Genomic DNA, 14,298 nt, shown 5'->3' on the forward strand with positions numbered 1-14,298 from the left:
CTTTTATAATCAATACTAGGCTATACGTTTTCGTAAGAACTTAGACGCATACAAAGTCAAATTATAATTGAAAGTGAACTAAGTATAAAACAAAGTAAGTACTGGACATGATCCATTGCATATTTCTGGTAGTAAACATGTAAAATTTAACTCAGTTTCGTGATAATATAAACTAAATATATTTGTTTTTGTCTAGGCTCTGATATGCAGCGAGTTGCCATTATCGGAGCAGGGGCTGCGGGCCTTTGTGCGGCTCGATATCTATCTAAGAATCCAAGCCTTTTCCGGGCTGTAGTTTTTGAACAGTCGGACTGCGTGGGAGGAACATGGGTTTACACGGAGAATACAGCCGTCGATCAATATGGTCTCCCAGTGCATTCAAGCATGTACTCATCTTTAAAGTAAAGTATTATTAATATTAATAAATATAAAACATTGTTTAAAATTGACATCCATTTTTTAGGGGCTGGTCAAGCACATCACAAGATGACAGTTTTATTACTTTTGCTTTTCCGCTACTCCCCTGTTATACTTTATATTTTTTGTTATGTAGAAAGATTAAAAAAAAATAATAATAACTAAGCAGTACAGTACATATTTACATCTCTTTATGTATTTACTTTACTTCTTTGGCTTATCAATATTATAATAGAAGCTTTTATTATTGATTCCATTCTATTATTATGATTCTAAAGTTTAGTAAACCCATCAGTTTTGAAACGAATAGACAGTAGTGCACAGTCTTTATAATAAATGTCTTTTTATAGAACAAATTTACCAAAAGAGGTGATGGCATTTCCTGATTTTCCATTTGACAAGAACCTCTGCTCGTTTGTTGGACATCAAGATGTCTTGAAATACCTTGAAAGTTACTGTGACGCATTTCAACTAACGCAATATATAAAAGTAAATATTTATAAAGAATATTTTCATTTTATTCAACTTTATTTATGGAAGGTGACCCTAAACAGCATATGCTGACAATCAAGGGTAACCCCCTACTCGTCTCGAAAGATGTACTTAGGTTCTTTAAATTGCACACGAGCAAGTTGTGTACACTGGACCTACAGTTTATAGTCCTTATCCGAGAAGACTCGTTCTACCACCAGAACCATAAAGCAAGTGACGCTCAAACCCTTGCCAATGTTATGACTGTTTGCACCACCATCAGTGACTCGACAAAGTGACACTAATGTTAGCCTTAGCAGTGCATACTATTCAATTCAAAATACAGTATAATCAAACTAAATGATAGCTTGTGTATTTTCTTTGTTCCTTTTTTCAATAATAAGCTACCCTTAAATCTGAATTTTAACTGATCTATCAAGAGGATCTGCCATTGAGCGCATGATATGTTCTTCATTTCAGTTCCAAACTAGAGTTGAAAATGTCCAGCCAGTGTCCAGAAATGGCAAAACAACTTGGGACGTACAATATTCAAGTGTAAAGAAAGAGAAAACTGACCAAAAGAAAAAAGAAGTATTTGATGCTGTTATAGTTTGTAATGGGTGAGTAGCATTATTTAGTTCCATAAATAATTTCATAAATAGTTTAATTATTTGTTTAATATATACTGTAGTTTAATAAATATTAAATTATTGAATTATTTAATAATAAGTCAATAATTGATAATATAAAATTTAATAATGTTTAATAGTAATTTGATAATTAAACATTTTATTTTGTAATTTGTTGCGGTAAATAATTTTATTAACAATAATTAAAACTGATAATTATTAATGTAATTAATTAATTAATAAATGGTACTTAAATAATAAAAAAAAATAATAATTGATTTAATAAAAACAATGAGGGAAAATACCATTTATTTTTAGACATTACTCCCTTCCGAAAATTCCTGACATTGCTGGATTGGACTCGTTCGCTGGTAACATTATTCACAGTCACACCTATAGACATGGCGAAGATTTCAAAGGAAAGAGATTGGTTGTCCTCGGCGCGGGAGCTTCTGGAATTGACATCGCGCTAGACGTGGCAAAATATGCAGCTTTTGTTACCATAAGTCACTGGAAGAGTCCGCTGAGGTCTCCACTACCAGAAAACATGAAGCAGGTAAGCGTCATCAAAGAGGTTGTCGGGAACCAAGTGGTTTTCTCTGATGACACAAGAGAGGTCGTGGACGGTATCATCTTCTGCACTGGATATAACTTTGATTTTAGCTTCTTGCATGCGGAATGCAACGTGACCGTTGATGATGGTCGTATTACACCATTGTACAAACACATTCTCCATAGCAAGTATCCATCGTTATCCTTCATCGGAATCTGCTCAACAATCTGTCCATTCCCGATGTTTTCATGCCAGGTGCTGTTTGTCATTTCCGCCCTCACTGGAGTCATGCAGCTTCCAAGCGAAGAGCAAATGAAAGTTGATATCGAGAATGATTACGAGAAACGACGGCGTGAAGGTCTTGCGCATCGGCACGCTCACGTCATGGGGCCACGTCAGTGGAAGTATAATGATGATATATGTAATCTGGCCGGCGTTGACACTATACCTGAAGTGGTACAGACCCTTTATGATGCAGTTCATGATGAAAGAACTTGGAACGTTGCCGATTACAAAAAATCTAATTTTAAATTAGTTGATAACAAATCATATGAAAAAATACAGATATTTGTTCATTAATAATGTTAATACAAGTTTCCTCATGTAAAATAAAAATATATTATTAAAAATATAAAATTAGATTTTAATTAGTAATAGACCATAAGTAATAAACATAGTGCTCATATTAGTATAATATATGGAACCCATCTTTTCTATTAAGAGAAATCTTTCTCGTAAAAATGTCCAGCAATATATGTTTCAAAACTACATCCAAATTGGTTGGGTCCCAAGGGGTGTCTCCTTAATTTTCAAATAATAGCCGAATTTTTAACCCTTTTATTTTTAACATAACTGGTTAATATGATTCTAAAAGATGATGATAAAGGCAAGAAACTTTACTTACATTTGCCTTTCTCCACCCAGGTGTATAAATAGTACCCGGTTAGATCATTACACAACTTTGCGCTGATTACTAGCTGCATTATGGGAGTATCTTTCCATACGTGTTTGATCAGAAAAAAATGACTTGGGTAATAATGTTTAGCGCTTAGAGGTTTAACAACATTAGGCGCTATATAAATCCAGGATATTATATTATTATTAATAGTACAGGGAAATTTTCGACCCTTTTATTTTTTGACATAACTGGTTAAAATGACTCTATAAGATGATAAAGCAATATATCTGCATATATGGCAATTTTTGACCCTTTTATTTTTAGGCATAAATGGTTACTATAGCATAATAAACATGCGAAGAGTCGAACAATGGGTTCTGCGCATGTCAATTATGCTATAGTAACCAGTTTTGTCAAAATATAAAATGGTCGAAATTATTTTTAGACATAAATGGTTACTATCGCATAATAAACATGGGCAGAGTCGAATAATGGGTTCTGCGCATGTCAATTATGCTATAGTAACCAGTTATATCGAAAAATAAAAAGGTCGAAATTTGTCCATTTTTGGAAAAAATCCCTGTACTATAGTACAGGAAAATTTTCGAAAAATAGCAATTTTTCAAGTATTTTATTTTTAGACATAAATGGTTACTATCGCATAATAAACATGCGCAGAGTCGAATAATGGGTTCTACGCATGTCGATTATGCTATAGTAACCAGTTATGTCAAAAAATAAAATGGTCAAAAATTATTTTTAGACATAATAAACATGCGCAGAGTCGAATAATGGGTTCTGCGCATGTCATTTATGCTATAGTAACCAGTTATATCGAAAAATAAAAAGGTCGAAATTTGTCAATTTTTGGAAAAAATTCCTGTACTATAGTACAGGAAAATTTTCGAAAAAAAGCAAATTTTCGAGTTTTTTATTTTTAGACATAAATGGTTACTATCGCATAATAAACATGCGCAGAGTCGAATAATGGGTTCTGCGCATGTCAATTATGCTATAGTAACCAGTTATATCGAAAAATAAAAGGGTTGAAATTTGTCCATTTTTGGAAAAAATCCCTGTACTATAGTACAGGAAAATTTTCGAAAAATAGCAATGTTTCGAGTATTTTATTTTTAGACATAAATGGTTACTCTCGCATAATAAACATGCGCAGAGTCAAATAATGGGTTCTGCGCATGTCGATTATGCTATAGTAACCAGTTATATCGAAAAATAAAAAGGTCGAAATTTGTCCATTTTTGGAAAAAATCCCTGTACTATAGTACAGGAAAATTTTCGAAAAATAGCAATGTTTCGAGTATTTTATTTTTAGACATAAATGGTTACTCTCGCATAATAAACATGCGCAGAGTCAAATAATGGGTTCTGCGCATGTCGATTATGCTATAGTAACCGGTTATGTCAAAAAATAAAATGGTCGAAATTATTTTTAGACATAAATGGTTACTATAGCATAATAAACATGCGCAGAGTCGAATAATGGGTTCTGCGCATGTCAATTATGCTATAGTAACCAGTTATATCGAAAAATAAAAGGGTTGAAATTTGTCCATTTTTGTAAAAAATCCCTGTACTATGGTACAGGAAAATTTTCGAAAAATAGCAATTTTTGGAGTATTTTATTTTTAGACATAAATGGTTACTATCGCATAATAAACCTGCGCAGAGTCGAGTAATGGATTCTGCGCATGTCGATTATGCTATAGTAACCAGTTATGTCAAAATATAAAATGGTCAAAAATTATTTTTAGACATAATAAACATGCGCAGAGTCGAATAATGGGTTCTGCGCATGTCAATTATGCTATAGTAACCAGTTATATCGAAAAATAAAAAGGTCGAAATTTGTCCATTTTTGGAAAAAATCCCTGTACTATAGTACAGGACAATTTTCGAAAAATAGCAAATTTTCGAGTTTTTTATTTTTAGACATAAATGGTTACTATCGCATAATAAACATGCGCAGAGTCGAATAATGGGTTCTGCGCATGTCAATTATGCTATAGTAACCAGTTTTGTCAAAATATAAAATGGTCGAAATTATTTTTAGACATAAATGGTTACTATCGCATAATAAACATGCGCAGAGTCGAATAATGGGTTCTACGCATGTCGATTATGCTATAGTAACCAGTTATGTCAAAAAATAAAATGGTCGAAAATTATTTTTAGACATAATAAACATGCGCAGAGTCGAATAATGGGTTCTGCGCATGTCATTTATGCTATAGTAACCAGTTATATCGAAAAATAAAAAGGTCGAAATTTGTCAATTTTTGGAAAAAATCCCTGTACTAGTACAGGAAAATTTTCGAAAAATAGCAAATTTTCGAGTATTTTATTTTTAGACATAAATGGTTACTATCGCATAATAAAAATGCGCAGAGTCGAATAATGGGTTATGCGCATGTCAATTATGCTATTGTAACCAGTTATATCGAAAAATAACAACTGCCTCTGGAGAACATATTTTCGGATCGTCTTCTGAAAAAGGCAGTGGCTATCAAAGATGATCATTTTCATCCGGCCTCTAGTATGTTCCAGTTGATGCGCAGCGATTTCGTTCTATTAAGGCCAATAAGGCACGATTTACAAATAGTTTCTTTCCAGGATCTATTAGAGCCTTAAATATGATGTAGACACTTTTTTTTTTTGTAATGTTTTTGTTTTTGAGTTTGTGTTGTGTCCATTTTTGGAAAAAATCCTATAGTACAGGAAAATTTTCGAAAAATAGCAATTTTTCGAGTATTTTATTTTTAGACATAAATGGTTACTATCGCATAATAAACATGCGCAGAGTCGAATAATGGGTTCTGCGCATGTCGATTATGCTATAGTAACCAGTTATGTCAAAAAATAAAATGGTCGAAATTATTTTTTGAAATAAATGGTTACTATCGCATAATAAACATGCGCAGAGTCGAATAATGGGTTCTGCGCCTGTCAATTATGCTATAGTAACCAGTTATATCGAAAAATAAAAAGATCGAAATTTGTCCATTTTTGGAAAAAAATTCCTGTACTATAGTACTGGAAAATTTTCGAAAAATAGCAATTTTTTGAGTATTTTATTTTTAGACATAAATGGTTACTATCCCATAATAAACATGCGCAGAGTCGGATAATGGGTTCTGCGCATGTCCATTGTTCTATAGTAACCAGTTATGTCAAAATATAAAATGGTCAAAAATTATTTTTAGACATAAATAGTTACTATAACATAATTAACATGCGCAGAGTCGAATAATAGGTTCTGCGCATTCGAAAAATAAAAAGATCGAAAAGATTGAAATCCCTGGGAAAAAACATGGAAAAACATGGCATGTGTTCTGCGCATGTTACCTTCCGTATTTTTAAAAATTCGATGGAAATCTTTCCTTCCTTTCTTTTTATATAGGCTTGTTAACAAACGTCTTCAACCTTCTTCAAAAGTGCTGCTGTTTGTGTTTTTTTAATATATACCGAAATAAATATAGGCCTATAATTTGCAAATGGCACGAATAAACAAAAATAAATTGCCATAGGCATCTTTATTAATTTGAAATTATTACAATACGTGTACACAAACATACATTATAATATTCTATCTCTATACGTAACATCTTCTGTAAGCTAAGGCAGATTCATTTAATTTCATAAAACTATAATTACATAACTTGTGAACGCTCACGTGAATTTTATACACAAAATAACTCTTTTTCGATTAAAAACCGTTTACACCTAAAACCGGTAATGTATTAACAAGTCTAAAGAAATGTTCGATTTTCAAATATTAATATTTAAACTAAATCTGATAGTTTTAATATAATGCAGAGAGTTATTGTCTAGTTACAACTCCATGATCAGTGTATACCTGATATGTCGTGCTAGTTATAGTCGATATATACATTTTTATGTGTTTTTTTACATAGCTGGTAGAGCAGCTGCATATTTGGGGGACTTTTTAGCAACAACGTTACGAAGATGTGAGTCTGCCATTACATACGGGTTGATCCGCTAAAAGAAAATAAGTGAAAACGATGTTATATAATAACACAATGATATACTTGATGCTACAGTATTAGATTAGACTACATCACTACCCACTAGATGAAAATCCTAGGTCAAACCCGCAAAAACACACCCTAGACAACTACATTAGACCATACCCTAGACAACATTATACAACCCCTTAGACTAAACCATTAGACCACAACAATAAAGGACAATTTATTCTGAGCGGTAAAGTCCAATTTACACATACGAGCGGTAGCGGTAACGGAAAATCGCGTAGCTTGTCACACGTATAATCTGTATCTACCGGGAGCGGAAATCACCCGTCCGCTCCACGTTGTGTGTATGGTCATACGGAATATATTTATATTACTGTTACCACTCGTCTATGTAAAGTGGCATATTTTATACCACCCAATTAAATTACAGTCATTAAATTAGAGCCACTAAACCACATCATTATACCACCCAATTAAACCACACTCTTAGACCACACTCTTAGACCACACTCTTAGACCACACTCTTAAACCACACTCTTAGACCACACTCTTAAACCACACTCTTAGACCACACTCTTAAACCACACTCTTAGACCACACTCTTAAACCACACTCTTAGACCACACTCTTAAACCACACTCTTAGACCACACTCTTAAACCACACTCTTAGACCACACTCTTAAACCACACTCTTAAACCACACTCTTAGACCACACTCTTAAACCACACTCTTAAACCACACTCTTAAACCACACTCTTAGACCACACTCTTAAACCACCCAATTAAACCACACTCTTAGACCACACTCTTAAACCACACTCTTAGACCACCTCTGGACAACAAAAACTAAAACACTCTTAGACCACACTCTTATTAGACCACACCTTTTAGGTGCAATTCAGTACTACAACCACGGAGGTATACCTCCATGCTACAACTACCACTAACTACAGAATGTGCTACTATAAATACATACCCTTTGTTTCAGTCCAATATTATTCCTGTTCCATGTGTTATATCCCTAAAGTATAGGAAACAAAGATTTCTGTGAATCAAGCGATCAGAAACTGAGCGAGAAACTTGTTAAAACGTGGCAGCAGAGACCACCTGAGATAGCGTTTGATAACATTGTAACAATCAAGAAAAGATAACATTCTTATAAATTAATAACGTCTGTCTTACCCGTTTGTTTATGGTCATTTGTGGTGATTTCTTCGCAACCAGAGTTGAGCGTTTTAATCCATCAATATGAAAATCACCCTACAATCACAAATAATGACCAAATTATTATACGCCTACCTCTCTTCTCCGTTGTATAATTTATTTTAATAATATTTTCTATCGCAAATTTTCTTTAAAATAAATAGGTGATATATATTGATAATAAATTTACATTGACACAATTTTAAAATGGCAGGGAAGTTGTTCTGTTAAGCTTGGTTTACACTATACGCAATGACGTAGACGTAACGCAAGCCAATGCCCTTCTAATAATTGTGTTTAGTGACTTGACCAATGACAAAGCGATTTTCAATTTTTCAATTCAATTCAATTCACATTTATTTACTCATCGTTTATAAATATAATTTCATAGCATAAATGATGGCAAAGATCCTGCATAGAGAAGTTTACACTTCTGTTTTCGCAGGACCCTTTTACATAAAAAACATAAAACAATAAACACAACATAATATATATAAAATAAAATATAGCATTTCCTATTTACATTTTAGAGTTGTTCATCATCATAAAGCGATAGTGTTTTTCTAACATGATTATTTATACATTTATTTTTCTTAAAAGAAGACGCAACACAATGACGTAGACGCAACGTAAAACGTGGTTCCCACTAAAACGCAACGAAGCGACGTATCGACGCAAAATGATGTATTGCGTAATCACAAGTGGGAACCGACTACGCAATAGTGCTTCCAATATCGCAGGTTTGATTTCACGCAGGCGGTGGTAAACACAATTATTAGAAGGACATTGGCTTACGTTGCGTAGATTGCGTTACGTTGCGTCACTAGTGGGAACCAGGCTTAAGCGAGTTGACTAATGACAAAGCGACAGTCTGTTTAATCAAATCACGATAGCTTGGTTCCCACTAGAGACGCAACGCAATGACGTAGACGCAACGCAATTCGGACTATCCATTTCTTTGATTGGTCAACAAGTGGGAACCAAGCTGTCCCATTATGACGTTACGCAACCACGTAAGCGCGACGTCAGCCATTTACCCAATCACAAGCGATGGATTGGTCAATTCGCTCTCGTCATTGCGTTAAGACTCTAGTGGGAACCAAGCATTATATTAGTGTGGAGGTGGGTTATTTTCGTGTTGAAATTAGGGTACTATTTAATCAATAGATTAAACCTACCAAAAACCCTTCATCCATGTCGTTATCTTTCGGAACTTCTTGATATTTATTCACAAACTGAGCTGTGTTCGGCATGTTAGGCAAACAACACTGAGATGCTATAAAAAAAATTAAGATATTAGAAATGTTAACAATTATAAATGCTTTTCATATCATATCAAAGTTAGTGTGAACCAATAAACAAAGTGTGATGTGCTCAAATATCGTAGTGATATGCTTAAATATAGTAGTGATATGACACCATCGTGTCCATATATGGGCACATCACATTTTTGTCACATAAAGTTTGATAGTGTAGATAAATCTTTAGACACCACATTAAAGGTCGGCTTAGTGGGGTACCTTTTTCAGGTATTAGATTTTATTCTCAGAAACAAATTTTGTTTCAACTGAATTTAATTGAACAAATGTATTCATTGATTGAATTTCCTCAAATACTGTTACCTATGTCCGTTCATAACAGATTCTTTTGTACACCAGCATTTATGGATACAAGGTTAAGTAGCCTATGTTACTCACATTGTGTACAGTCCGAAAATTCATCATTTTCGTCCCAGGATTCGGCACAGGAACACTTAAGGTTAGGATATATAACAGATTTCACAAGAGAATACCCTGTAAAAAAAGTCATAATAAAATTCAACAACACTGTACTTAATTAACACATATCACAATTTGGAGTTTTGTCTTGAACGCGTTTTGTCTTGAGTGCGTTTTGTCTTGAACGCAACGATTTGGTCGGATCGATTTATTCATGGGGGGGGGGGGGCGAGTGTAAAATTGTCAGCTTCTTATGGCCATTGTGGATGGGTTCGAGACTCCATATTTCTCAGTTTCTACACGATTTTCAGTGCTGTATCTCCACATAATTACTATAATATTTGCCTAGTGTCAGAGGGATATTTGGTATTACAGCATCATTTTTATCATCACATATGGTGCCTGTATCAGGTTGGCTTAGCTTTTGTTATATGATACTATATGAAACACCATGTGTTAGTATTATCAACTATTTTCTATGATACTGGAGAACACAGAGTGTCGAGAATACGGTGCAGTCTCTTTATTACAAGATTTTTTAGACGTACCATTTCACCTAATTGTTACTATATGATGAAAAGAGACATTAAGCCTACAATAACAACAACCTACCTTTGGACAACTGTTGCCCTGGGCAGGGGTTGGGTGGAGTATCAAATCCGTGTATTCCTATTTCGGGAATGGCAACCTGTTTGTTGGCTAGTTTACCAAACTCTCCAATGTTTTGTTTTCCTTCGCCAGCACCTCCTATAAAAATGTAGGAAAAATACGATATAAATGTTAAAGGCAGTCCTACTTAAAACTCAGATCTGTCCACACTATCAAACTAGTCTGAAAAAAGTGTGATATGGCCAAATAATTGGTAGTGATATGGCCAAATATGGTAGTGATATACGTCATCGTCACATTTTTTTATATAAAGTTTGATAGTGTACACCATGGAGAAATGTTTCCATGTGTAGACAGAGCTTAAGATTTAAACGAGGGACATAAAATTGGTTCACACTTGGACGCAACGCAACCTCGATATAAGCACAACGACCAACCACAAGCGACAGTTCAGACGATCGTTAAATTCTGGTAAAATTACCAGTGCGGCGCGCAAAAAACGGAAACAAAACTTAAGCACTAAATGAGCAGCAGTTGTGTAGATTTTGACCGGTATTATAAGGCAAGTAGATTGCATATTATAGTATTAATTTGTGAAAACATTCTAGCGTACGGTCTATGAGTGGCCTACAATGTTTCAATAAAAGCGGATTCGTGATGCGGGAGAATTTTGTAAAATATCATAGCCTACCTGCGACATATGTATTTTCATCTCCTTTCAATTTGTTCTGTTCTGCAAGTTCTTCTCTCCGATTAAAATTAAAGTGATTAAAGCTCCACGGAAAGGATGTGACGTGGCAAACCAACGTTACAAATATAATTAGTCTCATTTCGGAAATGTTGTCGAAAAAAATCTGTAAGAAAAGGGATACATTATATATGGAATAGAGTATACAAAAACATGGTACAACATATTTGGAAATGGGGAAATTCGTGGGTAAAGGACTGGAGTCTAAATGTTACTTTTAGTACAGTAGGCCTATTATCAAGGCAATCTACCAACACGAAACTGAGCCTAGGATCTCGTAACAGTCCTTTGATCTTATGTCTGGCTGCGACAAATACCAACAGTACTGTACTATGTATATATTATCTGTGGCGCGATGTATGCTATTGATAAGGAGCATGGAACTGATCGTGTCGCAGTCACAGCTAAATATATCTCCGGAACTCAGCATCCTGTTGTTAGATTTCCTTGGTTATTACTGTATTAGTAAAATAGTTCATCTGAATCTGTGTATAGCGTTAGTAGAATTTTACTAATAGGGCCTACTGTTGGTAGGCTATAGGCCTTTTTTTATTCATTTTATATAATCATTTATGGTGTTTAGATAAATCAAATTTAAACGTTAAAGTATAAATATTAAGCTGCGTTGGTATTTTCAAATATCATTTCTAGACGTGGGTGAGCAATTTAAGTCGTCATTTTTTCTAATAAATAATTAATTTATCCATTATCTATGAAGCGTGAATTATTAATAGGATTTCCTTCAAGCCCACGTCGTACACACTGCATGCCGCGTATGCACATAAATAGATGATGTTGTTTAATATTATGATGATGATAATGTCGTCAGATGATCATGATGATAATGCGAATCGATGATAATAGTGATGATGATAATGTTGTTGATAATGATAAATATGATGATGATAAAGATGATGATGTGGTCAGATGATGATGATAATAAAGATGATGATGATGATGAAGATGATTATAATGATAAAGATGATTTCTATAATAATGTATCAACGTTAAAACATGAAATACAATGTAGATACTGTAGGCTTATTACTGAACGTTTCAAATAAACACTTCCACACAATATAATAATACTGTCGAACGTTAACAGAAACACAATGATTAAAAAATACGAAATCTAATTATTATTATGATGATGATACGCTAACAATACACATAGCCTATGTCTGATACCTTTATCAAAAAGAACGATAAACGATAAAAATATAATTATGTATAAAACTATGATTCTTGGGTACATACCTGTATTGTTATTGCTATAAAAGAATCTTCGTTCTACCGAATCAAGATGGCTGTACTAAGATGTATTCAATGAGAGGAGAAATGAATATACGTCAATTACTCATTTTCATATTAAGTAGTTGACGGCGATGACGTCATGACAATGCTAATGAGAAACCGTATAGTCTTCGTAGAGTGGTTGCCTAGCAACCGATGTAAATTATACGGATCGATAAATCTGCCTAGATTAAGTCTCTCCTAAAACAATTCATCCTTTTTATAAACATGTTCACGATATGTATTATAAAACAAATAACCAGAAATAGAAATATTATAAAAGTTTAAACGTATTGAATGGTATGAAATATAGTATTTAATAAAGTCACGTGAACCTCAGTCGTCCAATCAACGACTATGGAATAAGCTAGGTGTTTAGTAAGATGATGCGTGACGGCATTATAGAATATATAATAATAATAATATAACTTGAGCCCACGCTATTAAATATAAACCTGCGCTCACATTGTATGTCAATTATTTATATTTTTTACTAGAATGAAATGATATGATTAAAAAGATTATCATCGATTCGCATCATCATTATCATCTGACGACATATTATTATCATCATCATCTATATAGAATCTCGGTACTGATTTTAAAAACCTGATGTAACCATGTTTACTAATTAAATTGAGTTAGATAATTATTGACAATTAAAACGAATTTAGGTTCAACGATTTGCCCCAAATAGGGGTGTTTTTCGATCGTGGTATACACTGTCTAATGGATGTCCGTCTTGAAAAATACCCGAAGACAATAATATGAGGATGCTTCGCATTTTCCTATCTCCTCCTACGATAATTGTTTTTAATGGCTGAAAACCGGTTGAACAGCTCAAGTACAGCATCATAATGTTGAAGACAGGCCGATTTTCTTTAAAAAAATACTATTTTGATAGATTTTATATACGTTTATATAAATGTATTGATTTGCGATGAATGGAACATTCCAATCTCTGTTACACAAGTGTCTTTTCCCTCAGGCGTCGTAAAGGCAAGTACTGTATACTCATAACAGAAATTCGATCCATTTTTTTTTTCCAATCTGTACTGCAGAGTATGGAACGCCGTTTACGCAACATTTCGATGATATGAATTTTATGACGCGATATGTGAATGAAATGCATCGATATGAATTAAAATGGTGCGATATATGAATGAAATGTTTTTAATTGAATGCTTTGAATTGAATATTTTGAATGAAATGTTTTGAATGAAATGTTTTGAATGAAATGTTTTGAATGAAATGTTTTAAATGAAATGTTTTGAATGAAATGTTTTGAATGAAATGTTTGAATTGAATTGAAAAGTCAAACTATTGGTGGCGTATGTCATTCTCGCTCGCGATTATTTTCTCAACCTCTTAGGCCTAAGCCTGGGTACCCTCATCTCCTTTCTTCCACGCTGCCTTTACAGAGAATCCTAACAGACCTGGGTTCGGAAATATGTATTCCAATGTTTCAGGTCTGTTAGGGAGTCTCTGTAAAGGATTCATATAGATGACAGCATTGAAAGGAGATGAGGGTGGGTATACCCATGCTTAGGCCTATTAAGAGGTTGAAAAAAAATCGCGAGCGGGAATGACATACGCCGCCAATAGTTTTACTTTTCAATTCAATTCAAACATTTCATTCAAAACATTTAATTCAAAACATTTCATTCAAAACATTTCATTCAAAACATTTTATTCAAAACATTCAATTCAAAACATTTCATTCAAAACATTTCATTCAAAACA

At 33.7% G+C, this 14,298-nt stretch overlaps 2 protein-coding genes across 2 annotated transcripts; one reads left to right on the forward strand and one right to left on the reverse strand.

Annotated features, from left to right (window-relative positions):
* The first annotated feature begins 25 nt into the window (after positions 1 to 25).
* On the forward strand, positions 26 to 3,042 carry LOC140060590 (uncharacterized). The gene is made up of 5 exons (XM_072106868.1): positions 26 to 94; positions 197 to 401; positions 768 to 906; positions 1,369 to 1,508; positions 1,836 to 3,042. The coding sequence occupies exons 2-5, from the start codon at positions 205 to 207 to the stop codon at positions 2,647 to 2,649; spliced, it is 1,290 nt and encodes a 429-aa protein (XP_071962969.1). The 5' UTR covers positions 26 to 94; positions 197 to 204; the 3' UTR covers positions 2,650 to 3,042.
* Positions 3,043 to 6,500: 3,458 nt separating this feature from the next.
* On the reverse strand, positions 6,501 to 12,625 carry LOC140060468 (uncharacterized). Its single transcript, XM_072106691.1, has 8 exons — positions 12,520 to 12,625; positions 11,206 to 11,368; positions 10,518 to 10,652; positions 9,885 to 9,980; positions 9,366 to 9,463; positions 8,167 to 8,244; positions 7,961 to 8,005; positions 6,501 to 6,985 (listed from the first exon to the last, which is right to left on the reverse strand). Exons 2-8 carry the CDS (start codon positions 11,342 to 11,344, stop codon positions 6,893 to 6,895), a joined length of 684 nt encoding a protein of 227 aa, XP_071962792.1. The 5' UTR covers positions 11,345 to 11,368; positions 12,520 to 12,625; the 3' UTR covers positions 6,501 to 6,892.
* Positions 12,626 to 14,298: the final 1,673 nt, after the last annotated feature.

This window comes from Antedon mediterranea, chromosome 10, assembly GCF_964355755.1.
Source record: "Antedon mediterranea chromosome 10, ecAntMedi1.1, whole genome shotgun sequence".
Classification (NCBI taxonomy): domain Eukaryota; kingdom Metazoa; phylum Echinodermata; class Crinoidea; order Comatulida; family Antedonidae; genus Antedon; species Antedon mediterranea.